Source organism: Apiospora hydei (assembly GCF_038363865.1).
Source record: "Apiospora hydei strain CBS 114990 chromosome Unknown utg000010l_segment0_segment0, whole genome shotgun sequence".
Lineage (NCBI taxonomy): Eukaryota > Fungi > Ascomycota > Sordariomycetes > Amphisphaeriales > Apiosporaceae > Apiospora > Apiospora hydei.
In genome coordinates this window covers 2,894,552-2,912,641 of record NW_027117369.1, presented here as the reverse complement: position 1 = coordinate 2,912,641, position 18,090 = coordinate 2,894,552, and the positions used below count along the sequence as shown (strand labels likewise).

Below are 18,090 nucleotides of genomic sequence, written 5' to 3'. Positions count from 1 at the left end.
GCAGCGACCCAACTGACAGCTGAATTTCACGAAAGCGACTTGCAATGCCTTCAGAAGAGTTTTAAACATGAAATAAGTATATACTACGAATAGAAATAAGAATAGCCTTTTTAATCACGACACACTGAGTTTCCGCAGCGGCGTCCCTCGATCGCGGCCTTGCTCCCGACAAAGAACAGCTTAAAAAGAAATAGTAAATCGCAATCAAAACCCCCAAGCCGACGCGAGATTCGCCCCCATATCGTCCGCCGTGACGCGCAGAATGTAATCCTCAATCACCGCGCACGGCGCCCCGGGAGTAAACAGCATGAGCTTCATGATATCCGCGGTGAACCGCTGCGCCGCGTGCGCCCGCTCAAACATACCCGCCTCGTACCTGCCCAGGCACGGCCCCAGCTCCGCGGCCGTGCTAGCGCCTTGCTTGACCGCGACCGCGATCTCGTCCGCCAGGCCCATGGCGTCCCCCATGGCCGCGTTGACGCCGAGACCCGCGAAGGGGCACATGACGTGCGCCGCGTCGCCGAGCACGGTGACCCCCGGTCGCGAGTCCCACTGGATACCCGTCGGCAGCATGACGAGACTCCGGGGCCAGACCCGGGCCTCGTCGAAGGAGGCGATGAGCTCCCGCAGCTCGGGCGCCCAGGACGAGAACTCCTCGAGCAGCGCCGCCTTCACCTGCTTCGGGTCCGCCACGTCGTAGCCCGCCACGGCCGGGTCCATCCAGGCCTCGGGCTTGACGCCCCACATGCTGATGTACAAGTCGCCCGAGCCGAGCTGCTGGCCCATGAGGACCTTGCCGTCCGAGTACGCGAACAAGCTCCCGCGGTTCACCATCTTGGTCAGCAGCGGCCGCCTCGCCTCCGACTGCTTGCACAGCATGTTCCACCCGCCTACGCCGCTGAAGAAGGGCTGGAGCGGCGTCAGGAGGGGGCGCACGACGCTGTACGTCCCGTCGGCGCCCACTACCAGATCGTAGCGCGTCGACGAGGTCGAGCCGTCGCGAAAGTGCAGGACCGACGTTGCGTCGTGCGGGGAGTTGACGACCTTCACGATCTGCTTCCCCCACGTGATCATCTCCTTGGGCAGAGATTCTAACAGGAGTTTCCGCAGCGCGAGGCGGTCGATCTCGGGCTTGCCCTGCGCGAACCAGCCGCCGTCAGCGGTGCTGGCGATGTCGAGCCAGCGGCGCATCTGCTTGTCGCATAGCACAATGGCGTCGCCGTCGCGGCGGGCCACCGCATCAAACTCGGGCGTGTCGATCAGGCCCGCGGCGCGCAGGGCGGCCAGGCCCGTCTCGTCGTGCAGGTCGAGGGTGCCGCCTTGGTCCCGGTCGTGGAGGGCCGTCTCGCGCTCAAAGACTTCGAGCTTGGCAGATCCTTCGGGTAGGTTCCGACGGAGCAGGTGGGCTAGGGTGCAGCCCGCCGGGCCGGCGCCGATGATGGCGATGTTGAGGGGTTGTGGCATTGTCTACTTCTTGGAAGATCTATATGTATGTATGTATGTGATAAGGTATGTACAGAGTGGATATTTATCTATTGAGTTGGAAGTGATGTTGGTAGTTCACTTGATGAAGATGCGGATCCTTCAACGACTTTAAGCAAATTCTTGGCCGCACTTTTGTGTGATTGCGGCGCGCGATGAGCCCCAAAAGGGATACGCACGATGGCATGGTTAAACATACGTCATGCGAAGCAACACGATGTCGCAATATCAATGCCCAATGCCCACCACGTATAGGATGACGTCTGCGGCGGACTGAGAGATAGCCCGGAGATGGGGCAGGGTAAAGTAGATCTGGGGTTGCCCTGCATCAGCACACCCACCATATGGAGTATTTGGTGACAAACCAGCTAGATCGTATTGGGCCGGTCCCGTTGCAGAAACCCCTGTATAGCGCCTCACCCGCCGACACCCGATTGGAAATGCAATGGAAAAGGGAGATTTGGTTCTATCGCTTGCCTCGGGATGGGAGGGTTTCTGCAGTGATCTGCCGGCGTGTTGCCTCATTGTGTTAATAATTCGAAGTGGCTGTGCTGTTGATTGGGCGTTCTCCCTTGCGTGCTTCCGCGCGTCAGCCAAGCCGAAACTGGTCTTGTCGTCACTCTCTGACAGCGGCACGCTGCATCTCTCGTAAGGAAAACCCGGAAAAGCAGGCGGTCAGATACTCCGGGCCCGAACTTGGACCTCCCAATATGCCGAATTCTATAGATATCTCCGAACACATCTTTAATACCACACAGCTTTCGTGAATGTAGCTTCAATCTAGCCGAGGTACGAAAGAGCTGCTTCAAAACGTGCAACCTCGCGGATCGGGCCTTCGGATCGTATCTGCAGTCCGACGGGTCTCAGATTGGTAATCGGGCCTGGTTTCTCGAATCTCACCTTTTGGAAGGCGCAACTTCCCATATTCCACGACAATTGTTTTACCAAGCTCAGTTGGATTACGTCGACCTCTCCAGCCACATCTCCGTATCTTCATCGCCAAGAACCAGGAAAGACGCAACGGACCGCGGCTTGGGAAGAGGAATCTGACCAAAAGGATTCCCGACTACACACATGGAAAGAGAGAGAGACTACTCAGCAGAGTTGCGAGTGCGAGCCTCAGGCATTGTGTATGATTCCTTCCTTTGGAGCTTGTTCGTTATATTAGTGTAACTTGCGCATTATGAAAGTTTCGATTCTGCAAGCTCAACACGCGGTCGAATCGAAGTGACGACGAGAAGGGCCAAGAAAGAGAGTATACACCAACGACCACGCATCATACTGCTCAGCACTCAGAAGCAGAATGGCAGGAGAACGACCAATGGCCATGATGGGGCCTAGCATGGAAGGAAACAACCAATCTATGACCAATATCACCGAGGCACCGCCCGCATTCAGACCAGGCGTCAAGTTCTGGATCGCCTTGACGCCCGTGTTGATCCTTGCCATGATGGTATCGCTCGACAGCACCTCGGTATCGGTGGCCTTACCGGTGAGTTTCACACCGACATGCTGCACTTGCCATCTACCACTCGGGTGATACTATCTCCCGCTTCCCCCTGTCGGTCCCAAGACAGAGATGGGCCCGTACTAGAAGTTGTTGAGGGGCTGGGGAGGGTAACAGGGGGAGAGGGGGGAAGCCCCATCCAAACGGACACGCGTACTTTTCTAACACTCTCACAATCTAGCTCATGTCTCACGAACTTCGCGGAAGCTCCCTCGAGGCCTTCTGGACCGGCACCGCCTTCCTGCTGGCGTCGGCCGTGCTGCAGGCTCCCATGGGCGCCCTCTCCGACATAGTGGGCCGCATGGGGGTTCTGCTCGTCTGCACTTTCCTGTTCCTCGTCGGTCTCATCCTGGCTGCCGTCGCCCAGTCCTTCCTCTTGATTTTTGTCGGCAGAGCTGTCCAGGGCATTGGTGGAGGTGGCATCATCCTGCTGAACGATATCATCGTCACAGACTTGGTACCGATGAGAGACCGCGGAAAGTACTTTGGTATCATCGGTGGAATTTGGGCCCTGGGAAGTGTCACGGGTCCCGTCATCGGTGGATCGTTGGCTTTCAAAGTTAGCTGGGTGAGTTCTACTAACTATCTTTTACTCTTCGTCTTCTATGATCACGGTCTGTACTGACCCTAGTACCCGAGAAAAGCGCTGGCTCTTCTGGATCAATGTCCCGTTCGCCGCCATCGCCCTGGCTACGATCCCCTTTTGCCTGCGCCTAGCAAGACCGGCCGGCTCCATCATACCGAAGCTCAAGAAGTTTGACTGGTTCGGAAGCTTCCTGTTTGTCGGCGCCGCCACTTGCTTCCTCCTGCCCCTGACCTGGGGCGGGGTGCAGTATGCCTGGACCGCGTGGCAGACCCTGTTCCCCTGATCCTGGGCATCGCCTCACTCATTGGCTTCGGCTTCTACGAGCGCTACGTGGCCCGGGAGCCCATCGTCAGGGTGGAGCTGCTGCTGGCCAACTACGAGATGGGCTACAGCCTGTGGTCGACGGTGATCAACGCGGCCATCGTCTACGGCGCCCTGTACTTTTTACCTTTATACTTCCAGGCCGTGCAGGGCTACAACCCGATCCTGGCGGGCGTGGCCCTGTTCCCCGCGACCTTCACCGTGGCGCCCATGTCCATCCTCGCGGGGTTTGTTATTACGAAGCGTGGCGAGTACCGCTGGGTCACGTGGATCGGCTGGGTCATCAGCACCCTGGGGCTGGGCCTCATGATTTTGTTGGACGTCGGCCTGAGCGCGCCGCAGTGGTTTTTCTTAACTATCGTCGTCGGGCTCGGGCTGGGCCTGCTGTATTCCAGTTTGGCCATCATCAACCAGGCCGCGGCGGCAAGCGACGAGCTCCTGTCCTTTGCGATCTCCATGTTTATCTTCGCGCGCATGCTGGGGCAGTGCCTGGGGGTGGCCATCTGCGGGGTGGTGTTCCAGAACGCGATGAAGGCCGAACTGAAAAAGACGACCACCCTCGTCGACATGGCCGACGAGTACAGCCGCGACGCGAGCGGGCTCGTGCCCCTCCTGGAGGAGATGCCGGCGGGGCTGCAGAAGACGGAGCTGGTCCAGGCGTACGCGGACGCGCTCAAGACGGTCTGGATGGTCATGTGCGTGCTGAGCGGCGTCGCCATGATCGGCAGCTTCTTCATCAAGCAGATCAGCCTGGACCGGGAGCACAAGACGCAGCATGGCATCGCCAGCGTGGAGAGTTCGGACTCGAGCCGGACTACGGAGAAGCCGCCGCGTACTAGGACTAGAGCGGTTTGAGCTGGGGGTTGTTACTCTGACATATCGGATATATTGTCACCAGAATTGTATATATTGTTGTCAAAAAGGGATGCAAACCAGGCTGGTTCTCAATGCTCAAAGGGAGAAACTCTATAAATACTGGATCATTCTCCCAAGAGTCATCGTCTACCTGTTGAAGGTATCGTGAGGTTTGTCCAAAACTTTGCAATCATTATCTTGGGCCATACCATGAGGCCACGTGCAATCACCCTGTCTAGTGGCCGTTTTGGCGTCCGTGTAAATTTAGCAGGCACTAATTGCGGACCAACTGAGCCAGCGCTTACTTTTGTCTCGCATCCGATTTGTCTTTTCCGCATACGTCAGCATGGGATTCTTCTTCCCGTCCCACTACATGCAGTGGAAATTCCCATGTCAGCAAGCCACAGCCACGTCCATCGTGCTTAAATAGTTCCCAGCCCAAGCTGCATGCCAAGCCAGCCCCATAATGTCCTTTCGCGTAGCTCCGGGCTTGGGCGGAGATCCGAACGACCGGACACTTTTCCATTCTTACGTGTAACGTACGATGCGGGATTAACGTCACCCGTCACAGGTGGGTAGGCATGCACCATCTGCATACGCAAAATGCATACATGCACGTACGTACCAACGGTTCAACAGAACACCACAAGAGTAAGCCCGAAGCTCTTTCTTTCTTCTTGGCGATCACGCACTTCGAGGTATTGTGCGATGAAATTGTTCTTTGTCCTCCCCGAACGGTCCGAAGGAACCGGTGCAATGGGACGACGCAAGGGGCAATGTAACGGGCGATGCCAGGACCCGGTTACGGTCCAAGTCAGGGTCCAGGATGCAGGATCTTGGGGGCAGGGGTTGAGGTAGGGGTCTAGTCGAGGCAAGGGGTTCGGGCTATATTGGTACCGACGCGGTGTGCTGGGCTCCGAATCCGGGGGCCAGTATCACCAACGACAACCGACGACTGCATATTCAGTCGTAAGTTATCGCGAAATCTGACGAGTCTAGACAGAGCGATGAATCAGTGAAGTATTGCTAGCACTTGGTATGTTGAAAATTCTGTCTAGTTCTAGGCTGTTAGTGTTACAAGCAGCAATGTTTTACAGGTCTAACACAATATCGTAACTTGGCTAGTATATCGTACGTAAATCTCATGATTAATGAAACTAGTCCAATATTTAGATTAAGAAAATGTCTTTGGCTATAATATCTTCAACTGCCGAGACCATCACCCATGCCACTGTCCAGTTGTCGTCCCTTGCTGACAATCTCATCCCAGAGCTTCTTGGCGAACTCACGGCCCTCTGGCGTGTTTGCGAACGGTGCGGGGCTAAAGATCGAGAAACATCAGCTTGACAAGGTTGCCAAATAAGGAAGTATACGACCAAACTTACTCTTGGATCTTGCTGTTAGCCACGTAGACCCCGTTCCAGCCATCCCCGGATTCGGGCTTCTGCAGATTACCTCTCGCGGCCCACATAACCGCCCGGGCCCCATCGGCCACAGTGCGTCCACGGGCGGCCCGGTTGAGGTTCATGGGGATGCGCACGTAGAACGGCAGGTTGTTGTCGGCGCCCGTCGCAACCGTGCCGGGGCAGACATTGTTCACAATCACCACGGCATCATCCTTCACGATGCGGTCGGCGAGCTCACGCACAAAGAGGATCACAAACAGTTTCGTGTCCGAGTACCGGCGGAAGCGCGAGTAGGTGTCCACGGCCGAGAAGTAGTCCAATATGTTCACGTTGCTGGGCAGGAGGGTGGCCAGGTCTGGAGAGTGGAAGGCATGGCCCATGGAGCCCAGCCAGGTAATGGTGGGCCGCTGAACACTTTCATCAACGGACTGATAGTACGTCGCCGATGTCTTCTGGATCAGCGGCAGAAGCATCAGGCTGAGGAAGCTGTTGGACAGCAAGTTGACCTGCATGCATCTAGAACAGGATTACTGTCAGTGATGGTGTCCAGACGGCACTTGGCAACGGCAATGCTGATAACGAGCCGACCACTCACGCTTCATTGCCGTCGGGGGTCTGCTGATATTCGGCGAGGTTGATGCCAGCATTCAGGACAAGAAGGTCGAGCCTCTTTTCGGGCAAGTCCAGGAATTTACGAGCAAACGAGACGACGCTATCGTATCGCGTGAGGTCGAGCTCGAGGACGGTGATATGGGCCGATTGATTCAGCGCTTGCACCCTCTCGTCAGCCAACAGGGCCAGGCGGGAAGCCGCACCGCGCTGCAGGCTGCGTGCGCCGATGATCAGGTGACCGAGGCCCAGACGCAGCAGCTGGAAGCCAAGCTCCTGGCCAATGCCCGAGGTAGCGCCCGTGATGATGGCTGTCTGGCCCTGGAGCGAGGCTGGCCCCAAGGGGAACTCGGGGATGGTCGGCTGCGCGAACATGTCTGGTTGGTCTTGGTATGGATGGGTAGTTGGCTCTTCTTTGCGATCTTTCTTCGTTGGATGTGAACAACAACGAAGTTGGTGGAAAATGGTGTGGTTGTTGTCCTAATTGTGGAATAATTCTCCTGGAAGGATCATATCATTGATCACGGCATACGGGAGTTACTCACAGTTCTGACTTGACTTACTCTTGACTTGACTTAGCCACAGGCAACGTCGGCTCCTCGACGACTCAGCCCAGTGAAAATTACCATTGCGTGTGCGTGGAGTCGTAAAGAAGTCAGCGAAACCAACGAGAAGAAGGGCCCTGCGTGCATCTCACTCCCTCTTTTTTCGGATAGCTCGCAAGCGGGTAACAAAATCTCACGCGTAAGCCCCTGGCTGGACCGCCACATTGCCAACAGGGGAGCTGCATGTCATCACTAAATAATCCGGTCCTGTCCGACAGCCGACTTTCTTATTGGACCCCTGCTACGACATGCATGCATTTTGTAACGCGAATGCGAGCGAGCGGCGTGAGTAAGTTGCTGCTGCGCAACGTCGTGCAAAGGACCACGCTTTGGCGTGATCCCAACCGTGGATGAGGGAATGAGGTAGGTGGCAGGATGTGGCAGGAACGCCCAAGACAATTCCTAAACCAAACCTGAGGACGAAAAAGAAACGAACAAAAGGACTTCCCAAATAGCGGAGGTGTCCGAGTTTGCTGACCACGTGCTGCAGGTTCATCGTGAATGGCTGAGACAGACACGTTGCTCCCGAATTGACACATTGTGGCTACGAATTGAGTTCTTGTGGCATTCTGTGGCTTCTATGTGCCAGATCATCGAGATCTTCGCACGCTATATCGCCCATCTAGATACTATTTCTGGGTTTTTGTTGGTTTTGTTCTTGTATAGTGGAACGGTACTTTTCTGAGGGGACTATAGCATTTGGTAGTATTAGCGACCCTGTCTTTTCCCACGAGGCAGGCTGGGATGGCCGGTGTTGCGGTGCTAGACAGTTACCTGGGTAATGGGCCCCGGTGTTCGGCCTCGGTTGCAGCGAAAGGAGGACCCCTGAAGATTTCTGATTGGGCGGCTGGAAGTGCCAAGCAACGTCAACAACCCGCTTCTGCCAAGCAACGGAGTCTGACCTAATAGGGCACCCAGCCGCCGAAAATAGACGGCCGGAGAAAAAGGGTCAAACCGAGCTGGCCAATGGGCTGCATGCTCGCATTCCTTCCCGCTCGCATCCCCATTTGTAACTGCCATATTGACTGTGGGACCGAAGGATCACGGGTAAGAGAGAGAGAGAGAGAGAGAGAGCACACACAGAAAAGAGAGCTCTTACCTCATCCACCAAGACAAGGACACAGCGCCGCATTCTTGTCAAGGGTGGGTAAGGAATTGGCTCCGACTTGCTGATCTCAGATTTACCGCAAGGTTTGTAGGTAGCCCTTGCTGGCCACGTTTGGCGAATGGCACGACCGACATGGGTCTTAGGTCATATCAGAAATCGACATATGCCTCGGTACCATGCGAAACTACCCAAATACACATGTCGATACAGGCAACTCCCACGCCAACCTCGCTGACCAGGGTCCCTTCTGGCCTTCTAGAACGACTCGAACGCCAGGGCTGAGGGGCCGAAGCAGTCAGGATACTCTTGGCATATACACTTTGGGAGTTCTAAGCCCGACAACTGATCCGAAGAGGTGGTAAGAGGGTGCAGGATGAGAAGGATCCTGTGTCGCCTTCCGCGAAGGACATCGCGAAGAAGGTGGCACAATGCTATGGGGATGAGGATGACTGAATGGGTGCCTGTATGGCCTCATGTATAGTAATCTCATCTATCTTTGGCGAGGCAGCAGAAGTATCATGTTGTCCCTGACAGCCTCTCGAAGCCGTATATATACAATAGCATCGCCGGCGCTATTGGGTTTCGAGAAGTTTGATAACAGGACAACCCTCTCTTGAACCATCAGAACCTCAGTGTCTATCTAACCCGTTGCAACCCCAACCGACAACGAGTCTATCTCAACCGTCGCACCACTAATCGACAACGAACCAGAACAGCACACTAGATTCTACACTATCTTTTCCGAGCCCCTTCTCCGAGCCTTTCCCGAGCTAACAACCATAGACACAATGGCCGCTTCTACTTCCACCTCCAGCTTTCCCTTTGGCGCCACCCCGGCTGAGACGCCCGGTGAGACCCCCTACGGGCAGACGCCTGGTGAAAGCCCCTTTGCCGGCTCGCCGCCCTCGTCGGCGACCTCGGTCTCGGCCGCCGACTCGGACGACATGACGCCCACCGCCACGGACCCCAGTGCCATCGTCGGCCTCGCGTTCCGCCTGCCGGGCGCCAAGTCGATACCCCAGTTGTGGGACAACGTGGTGACCAAGAAGGACCTGCAGAAGAAGATGCCCGAAGACCGCTTCAACGTCGACGCGTTCTACCACCCCCAGGGCACCAACAAGGGCACTGTAAGTCTTATCATCCTTCATAATAGAGCCGGCTCACTAACAACATAGACCAATGCCCGCTACGGCTACTTCCTGGAAGACCAGTCCATGTCAGAGTTTGACAATGAGTTCTTCCACATCTCCCGCAAGGAGGCCGAGGCCATGGACCCGCAGCAGCGGTTGCTGCTCGAGGTCGTCTACGAGGCCCCTGGAGGACGCCGGCATCCCCATGGAGAGCATCAAGGGCTCTCGCACCTCGGTGCACGTCGGCTCCTTCACCAACGACTACAGCGCCATGACCACCAAGGACCTCGAGATGTACCCCAAGTACAACGTGACCGGTGTCGGCAACTCCATCCTGTCGAACCGTATCTCCTATTTCTTCGATCTGCACGGCCAGAGCATGACCATCGACACGGCCTGCTCGTCGTCGCTCGTCTGCTTCCACCTGGGCAACCAGGGCCTGCAGCACGGCGAGGCCGACATTGCCATTGTTGCCGGCTCGGCCCTGCACTTCGACCCCAACATCTACATCACCATGACCGACTTCAGCATGCTGTCGACCGACGGCCGCTGCCGCACCTTCGACGCCGAGGGTTCGGGCTACGTCCGTGGTGAGGGTGTCTGCGCCATGGTGCTCAAGCGCCGCAGCAGCGCCGAGGCCGCCGGCGACCGCATCCGCGCCATCGTCCGGGGCACGGGCTCCAACCACGACGGTGCCAAGTCGGGTCTCACGCTGCCCAACGGTGCCGCCCAGGCCCAGCTGATCCGCCAGACCTACAAGAACGCCGGCCTGGCCCTCTCCGGGACTGACTACTTCGAGTGCCACGGTACTGGCACCAAGGCTGGTGACCCCATCGAGGCCAACGCCATTGGCAGCGTCTTCGCCGCCGGCCGCCAGCGCCCTCTCTACGTTGGTTCCATTAAGTCGAACTTGGGTCACTTGGAAGGAGCATCTGGTCTGGCCGGTATCACCAAGGCGTTGATGTCTGTTGAATCTGGCAAGATACTGCCCAACATGCACTTCAACATCCCCAACCCGGCCATCGACTTCGATGCCCTGAAGATCAAGGTGGCGACGGAGGTCACTGATTGGCCCGCTGCGGCGCAAGACATCCGAAGAGCCTCGATCAACTCTTTCGGCTACGGTGGGTCCAATGCTCACGTCATCATTGAGAACTACAAGCCTGCCACGCAAGTCGTCAGGCAACTCACCTCCAAGATCACGGTGCCCTCGCAGCCGCGTCCTTACCTGGTGCCCTTGACGGCCCACAACGACAAGGCGGCCAAGAAGCGCGTTGCCGACGTCCTCAAGTACGTCCAGTCCGGCTCCGACGTCAAGGTCGTCGACGTGGCCCACAGCTACAGCGTCCGGCGCTCGATGCAGCAGTCGCGCTCCTTCTTCATCGGCCGCGACGCCGCGAGCCTGGCCGAGGTCCTCGAGACCCCCAAGCCCTGGTCCAAGTGGACGAGCCCCCGTCAGCGAGGCCCCCGCATCGGCTTCGTCTTCACGGGCCAGGGCGCGCAGTGGCACGCCATGGGCCGGCAGCTCCTCGAGGAGTCGGCGCTCTTCCGCCAGACCGTCGAGCGCTGCGACGCCATCCTGTCCAAGCTGCCGGACCGCCCGGAGTGGACCTGCAAGGGCGAGCTCCTCAAGTCGGCCGAGGACAGCCGGCTGGGCGAGTCCCTGCTGTCGCAGCCCCTGTGCGCGGCGCTGCAGCTCGCGCTCATCGAGCAGCTCAAGGCCTGGGGCATCACGCCCTCCGCCGTCGTCGGCCACTCGTCTGGGGAGATCGCCGCGGCCTACGCGGCGGGCATCCTGACGTTCGAGAACGCCATCATCTGCGCCTACTACCGCGGCCTTTACATGTCGCAGGGCTCCGGCTCCCCGCTCAAGGGCGCCATGATGGCCATCGGCATGACCGAGGCCGAGGGCTCGGCCGTCATCGCCCCCTACAAGGGCCGCATCGCGCTCGCCGCCGTCAACAGCCCGACCAGCTTGACCCTGTCGGGCGACGAGGACGCCATCATGGAGCTCAAGGCGAAGCTGGACGAGGACAAGGTGTTCAACCGCAAGCTTCGCGTCGAGCAGGCCTTCCACTCGCACCACATGGACCCCCTGGCCCCGGGCTTCAAGGACGCCCTGTCCAACACCCCCGGCTTCAAGGCCGAGGCGGCCAAGATCCAGATGGCGTCCAGTGTCACGGCCCGCGACTCTTCCGCTCGCGCTTGCGACGCCGCCTACTGGGCCGCCAACATGACCGGCCGCGTCCGCTTCTCCGACGCTCTGGCCGGCATCCTCCTCAACGAGAATGACGAGCAGAACATCGACATCCTCATCGAGATCGGCGCGCACCCGGCCCTCAAGGGCCCCGCCCGCGACGTGGCCAAGAGCGTGGGTCTCGAGCTCCCCTACCTCGCCTCGCTGGACCGCAACGTCCCGGCGTTCGAGAGCCTGCTGGCCACGGCCGGTCAGCTGTTCACCCTCGGCTACAACGTGGATCTGGTCGCTGCCAACAGCGACCACTCGATCGACATGTCGGGCCACTGCAGTATGAACACCGCCGGCACCCAGCTCAAGGACCTGCCCACCTACCCCTGGGACCACGAGCGCCACTGGGCCGACACCCGCCCCATCCGCGACCACCGCCTGCGCAAGACCCGGCACACCCTGCTGGGCGTGCAGGTGCCCGGCTCGGCCAAGGCCCAGCCGCTCTGGCGCAGCTACCTGCGCATCAGCGAGATCCCCTGGCTGTCGGACCACGTCGTCGACGACAAGGTCCTCTTCCCCGCCGCCGGTTTCGTCTCCATGGCGCTCGAGGCGGCCGCCGACATGGTGCCCGCGGACCAGACCGTCAGCGAGTTCCTAATGCGCGACGTCGTCTTCAAGAACGCCCTCGTGCTCAGCAACGAGGAGGCCGGCACCGAGGTCCTGCTGCAGCTGCAGCCGCTCGTGACCTCGGCCAAGAGCGTCTCGGTCGAGTGGTACCGCTTCGCCGTCATGTCCTTCGGCGAGAACGACAACATGATCGAGCACTGCCACGGCCAGATCCAGGCCAAGACGGGCCCGGCTGCCTCGGTCGCTGGTCCTACGGCCTCCTTCTCGGATCTGCAGAACCTCACCAACAAGCGCAAGAACATTGATCTGTACTACTCCCACCTGCGCCAGGTCGGCCTGAACTACGGCGAGTGCTTCCGTCTGCTGTCTGCGCCCGTCGAGAGCGGTGCTGGATTCGCGCTCGGCAAGTTGACGTTCGACCCCTCCAAGGTGGTGACCTACCCCGGAGATGAGTGCATCCTGCACCCGACCGTGCTGGACTCTGCCTTCCACACCATCTTCGCCGCCATTGGCTCCATCTCGAGCCAGGGTCTCCGCGAGAGTTTCGTGCCCACCTTCATCCGCAACGCTACCATCTCGGGCCACCTCCTCGAGCAGAAGAGCGAGACCGAGGTGCGCCGCATGTGGGCCGACTGCAAGACCGAGATGCCCGGTCTGCGCGTCGCCCATAACGACATGCGCGTGTTCTCCGAGGCCGCGGGCGAAGAGGACAAGCTGGTGGTCGACCTCAAGGGCCTCGAGATCACCGCCCTCGGCAACGACACCTCGACCCCCGAGTCCCAGCGCGCCGTCTTCTTCAACATCCGCTGGCAGCCGCTCTTCTCGCAGCTCGCCACTCGCCTCAGCGAGCCCAAGAACTGCGACCTGGCCAGCGTCGTCGACATGTTCGCGCACGAGGTCCCCGACTCCACCATCTTGTACGCGACGCCCGACGCGAGCTCTGTCCGGCCCGTCCTTGCTTCGCTGGGCGGCGCCGGCGGTGCTCAGAGACGTTTCAAGAGCCTGACCCCCTGGATGGCCGTCGAGGACGCCGAGAAGAAGGCTCTCGAGTCCAACTGGCCTGGCCTGATTGACTTTGCTGACCCGCAGGAAGCCTCCTACGACCTCGTCGTCGTCAAGGACACCGCCCCCACCAGCGACGTGACCGCCTTCCTCAAGCCCAACGGCTTCATCGTGGCCGAGAACGTCGACATGGCCCAGCCCAGCCTGAAGAAGGTCTTCAGCCTCGGCGGCCTGGTCTGCTACCAGCTGGCCAGCGATGCTGCTTCCGCTGCCACCTCCGAGCCCCTGACCGTCCTCGTGGCCCAGAACGCGTCCGCCAACACCCGCGCCATCGTCGCCACCATCGCCCGCACCCACGCGGGCCCCGTCGAGACCGTCACGTTCGGCGAGGGCCGCGCCTGCCACACCGCGCAGGTCGTCTCGCTCGTCAACCTGGACCAGGACACCTTCTTCAACCAGGGCTCGACCCAGGAGAAGCTCGCCCTGCAAGAACTCCAGAGCCTCGTCCAGGGCCTCATCGAGAACGTCGTCTGGGTCACCAAGGACTCCACCGGCGACGTCGCCAAGCCCGAGCAGGCCATCGTCACCGGTCTCATGCGCACCATCCGCAGCGAGAACATGGACCTGCGCATGGCCACGCTCGATATGGATTCCACGTCTGGTGCTTCCGCCGACCACACGGCTTCCCGCGTCATGCAGGTCCTCACCGGCTGCCTCGACGAGGACGAGCTGGCTGAGCGCGATGGTATGCTCTTCGTGCCCCGCATTCAGATCGACACGGAGCGCAACATGAAGCTGCCCGGCTCCGCCAACCGCGAGAACCGCCTCGAGCCCTTCCGCGGCCAGGGCCGCAACCTGGCGCTCAAGATCGGCAAGGTAGGTCTCCTGGACACTCTGGCCTTTGATGACGACGAAGACGTCGCGGACCCGACTCTCCAAGACGACGAGGTCGAGATCGAGGTGCGCGCCTCGGCCCTCAACTTCCGCGACATCGCCGCCTCCATCGGTATTATTGATGACTACCGCCTGGGCGACGAAGCCGCCGGCGTCGTGACCCGCGTCGGCCGCAACGTCGACCCGGCCGAGTTCCAGGCCGGCGACCGCGTCATGCACACGCGCCCCGGCCAGGGCGCCCACCGCGCCCTGGTCCGCGCCCACAAGGCCTACTGCCAGAAGATCGGCGACATGGACTTCGTCACGGCCGCCTCCTTCTCGCTCGTGCTCATGACGGCCTACTACGGCCTCCTCGAGACGGGCCGCCTGCGCGAGGGCGAGTACTGCCTCGTCCACGCCGCGGCCGGCGGCGTCGGGCAGATGGCGGTCCAGCTCGCGCAGATGGTCGGCGCCAAGGTCATTGCGACCGTCGGCTCGGCCGAGAAGCGCGAGTTCCTCAAGCAGAACTTCGGCATCCCCGACAGCATGATCTTCTCGTCGCGCGACGACTCCTTCGTCGAGGGAGTCATGAAGGTGACCGGCGGCCGCGGCTGCGACGTCGCCCTCAACAGCCTGGCGGGCAACCTGCTGCACGCGACTTGGAAGTGCATTGCTCCCTTGGGTAGGTTCCTCGAGATCGGCAAGCGCGACATCCACGAGAACACCAAGCTCGACATGGACCCCTTCCGTCGCAACGTCAGCTACGCTTCTGTGGACCTCATCACGCTCTACAACTGCAGCCGGCCCATCTTCTCGCGCGTCATGCGCGAGTCATACCAGCTCATCCGCGACGGCAAGGTCATGCCCCCTGGTCCCATCCAGACCATGAGCTACGGCCAGGCCCAGAAGGCTTTCCGCACCCTGCAGATCGGCAAGTTCTTCGGTAAGATCGTCCTCGTCCCTGCCAATGACGAGCTGGTCCCCGTCGCGCCCGCGCTCTTCCGCGATGTCCCGCTCTTCCACGCCAACAAGTCCTACCTCTCGGTTGGTGGTCTCGGTGGTATCGGCCGCTCGCTTTCCGAGTGGATGTTCCGCAAGGGCGCCCGGGAGATTGCTTTCTTGTCCCGATCCGGTGACAAGTCGCAGGATGCCAAGGAGACCATCCAGTGGCTCCAGGAGCGCGGTGTTAAGACCCACATCTTCAAGGGCGACGTTTCCAACCGCGCCCACGTCGACGAGTGCATCTCGGCCCTTGCCCACAACCTGGGCGGTGTCTTCCAGGCCGCCATGGTCCTCCGTGACAGACCGTTCGGCCAGATGACGGCTCAGGACTGGGCCACTTGCGTGCACCCCAAGACCATGGGAACTGCCAACCTGCACGAAGCTACCAAGAACCTGAACCTCGACTTCTTCACCTGCTTCTCCTCTTCGTCTTCTGTCGTCGGTGCTGCTGGCCAGGCCAACTACGCCGCTGCCAACGCCTACCTCGACGCCCTGATGCGCCACCGTCGCAACCGCGGTCTTCCCGGTACCACCATGAACGTCGGCGCCGTCGGCGATGTCGGTGCCGTCGCTGAGGATGGCGGCCTCGGCACTATCCTGCGCCGCATGGGATACGACTTCATCAGCGAGGACGAGCTCCTCTACCAGATCGAGGAGGCCGTGTCCAACTCCAAGAATGGTATTGAGCGCAGCGGGGTGGACGAGCACCAGGTCATCACTGGTATCAACACCCTGCGTAAGGATGTCTACTGGGCCTCCAAGCCTCTGTTCCGCAACCTGTACGCCAACTTGGACCTCGCATCCGACGCCAGCCAAGGTAAGGGAACCAAGTCGCTCTCGGCGCTGCTCGCGGCTGCCAGCGATGTCGAGGAGAGAATCACTGTTCTCACCACGGCCTTCATCGAGAAGGTCGCTGCTGTCCTCGGTACCCCGGCCGAGTCTATCCAGCCCTCGCAGCCCCTGACTGCCTACGGTCTAGACTCTATCGTCGCCGTCGAGTTCCGCAAGTGGTTCTCCACCTCCGCCTCGGTCGACGTACCCCTCTTCGACATCCTCGGCGCCAAGTCCATCCGGGCCCTGACCACCAAGGTCAACGAGAAGTTGAAGACCGAGTCCGCGGCCGAGACGACCGACAAGGCCGCCAGCAAGGATGCAGCCAAGGCCGAGGGCCCCGCCAAGGCCGCCACCAAGAGCCGCGAGCCCGAGTACACCATCGTGCCCCGCGACAGCCAGGAGGCGGTGCCCCTGTCCAGCTACCAGACCCGCATGTGGTTCCTGCACAACATGCTCGAGGACAAGAGCGCCCTCAACTTCCGCGTGTCCTGCCACCTCACCGGCAAGCCCGACCTGGGCCTGCTGCAGGCCGCCATGGACGAGTTCGTGAGCCGCAACACCATCCTGCGCACCCAGTACTTCGAGGGCGACGACTTCACCGAGCAGGCCCTGATCCCGGCCTCCAAGACCCGCATCGCCTTCGAGGACCTGTCTGGCGAGGCTGAGCCCATCACGGCCCTCGACGCCTCCATCGAGCGCATGCGCCAGGTCGAGATCGACATCGAGGAGGGCGAGTCGATGAACTTCTGCCTCTACAAGCTGGCCGACGAGGACTACCGCCTCGCCCTGAGCGCGCACCACATCGCCTTCGACAACGGCAGCACCAAGACCTTCATCGAGCAGTACATGTCCCTCTACGACGCCCTCAAGAAGGGCCAGGACCTGTCCTCGGTCGCCGCCCCGCGCTTCTCCTACGCCGACTTCACCGTCTGGCACAACGCCCGCCTTCAGGACCCCGAGGTCCTCAAGGACGTCGCCTGGTGGCACGAAAACCTGGCCGGCGCCCCCGAGGCCTCGGCCCTGCTGCCCTTCGCCAAGTCGCAGCGCGTCGACGGCCGTTCCGCCGAGCGCCCGGCCGTGTACGCCTCGATCGAGCCCAAGATCCTCAAGCGCCTCAAGCGCGTCTCAGCTCTGGCGGGCTCTACGCCCTTCCACTTCCTCATCGCCGCCTTCCGCTCCTTCATGTTCCGCTACACCGAGGAGGAGGACCTGACCTTCCTCATGATCGACGGCAACCGCCCGCACCCCGAGGTGACCGACATGATGGGTTTCTTCGTCAACATGATCCCGCTCCGCCTCAAGGTCGCGGCCCACGACGCCTTCGAGACGGTGCTCGCCGACTCGGCCAAGGCGGTCGTCAGCGCCCTCGAGCACAACACGGCGCCCTTCGACACCCTCGTCAGCTCCCTGAACCTGCAGCGCAACAGCCAGCACTTCCCGCTCGGCCAGATCGCCGTCAACTACCAGATGTACGGCAAGCCGGCCGCGCACTCGACCGCCGACTTCACCATCTCAGACTTCGCCATCCAGGACATCCCGACGCCCTGCGACCTGGCCCTCGAGGCGACCGAAGACCCCGAGCGCGGGCTCGAGCTGCAGCTGCAGTTCGACGCCGACCTGTACGGCGCCGACAGCATGGAGCGCTTCATCGAGAACTTTGTCCAGTTCCTGTCCGCCGCGGCCCGGGACCACCGCCAGCCCATCGACGAGGTGCCCATCTGTGGCCCCAAGGAGCTCGCGTACCAGGCGGCCCAGTGCTGGGGCACCGACGTGACCCCGGACCCCGAGGCCTGGGCCGGAAAATCAATTGTAAGCAAGATTTTGGATATCACCCACTCCCAGCCGCGAGCCACAGCCATTGAGACTAGCGACAGGGAGACGATCAGCTACGACGACCTCACCAAGCGGGCCGAACGGGCCGCCATTGAGGTGGAACGCGCGGGGGCAGGCCGGGC

At 60.5% G+C, this 18,090-nt stretch overlaps 5 protein-coding genes across 5 annotated transcripts; 3 read left to right on the top strand and 2 right to left on the bottom strand.

The window, feature by feature from the left end:
- Positions 1-204: 204 nt before the first annotated feature.
- Positions 205-1,464, bottom strand: PG997_015156 (uncharacterized protein; the record flags this gene model as incomplete). The annotated part of the gene is made up of 1 exon (XM_066819470.1): positions 205-1,464. The coding sequence occupies one exon, from the start codon at positions 1,462-1,464 to the stop codon at positions 205-207; it is 1,260 nt and encodes a 419-aa protein (XP_066661658.1).
- Positions 1,465-2,785: 1,321 nt separating this feature from the next.
- On the top strand, positions 2,786-4,751 carry PG997_015155 (uncharacterized protein; the record flags this gene model as incomplete). Its single annotated transcript, XM_066819469.1, has 4 exons — positions 2,786-2,974; positions 3,171-3,557; positions 3,634-3,816; positions 3,900-4,751. The coding sequence occupies 4 exons, from the start codon at positions 2,786-2,788 to the stop codon at positions 4,749-4,751; spliced, it is 1,611 nt and encodes a 536-aa protein (XP_066661657.1).
- Positions 4,752-5,954: 1,203 nt separating this feature from the next.
- Positions 5,955-7,141, bottom strand: PG997_015154 (uncharacterized protein; the record flags this gene model as incomplete). The annotated part of the gene is made up of 3 exons (XM_066819468.1): positions 5,955-6,072; positions 6,137-6,673; positions 6,753-7,141. The coding sequence occupies 3 exons, from the start codon at positions 7,139-7,141 to the stop codon at positions 5,955-5,957; spliced, it is 1,044 nt and encodes a 347-aa protein (XP_066661656.1).
- A 2,126-nt stretch (positions 7,142-9,267) lies between these two features.
- PG997_015153 (beta-ketoacyl synthase domain-containing protein) lies at positions 9,268-9,654 on the top strand (the record flags this gene model as incomplete). Its single annotated transcript, XM_066819467.1, has 1 exon — positions 9,268-9,654. The coding sequence occupies one exon, from the start codon at positions 9,268-9,270 to the stop codon at positions 9,652-9,654; it is 387 nt and encodes a 128-aa protein (XP_066661655.1).
- A 55-nt stretch (positions 9,655-9,709) lies between these two features.
- Positions 9,710-18,063, top strand: PG997_015152 (uncharacterized protein; the record flags this gene model as incomplete). The annotated part of the gene is made up of 3 exons (XM_066819466.1): positions 9,710-13,444; positions 13,514-17,944; positions 18,004-18,063. 3 exons carry the CDS (start codon positions 9,710-9,712, stop codon positions 18,061-18,063), a joined length of 8,226 nt encoding a protein of 2,741 aa, XP_066661654.1.
- Positions 18,064-18,090: the final 27 nt, after the last annotated feature.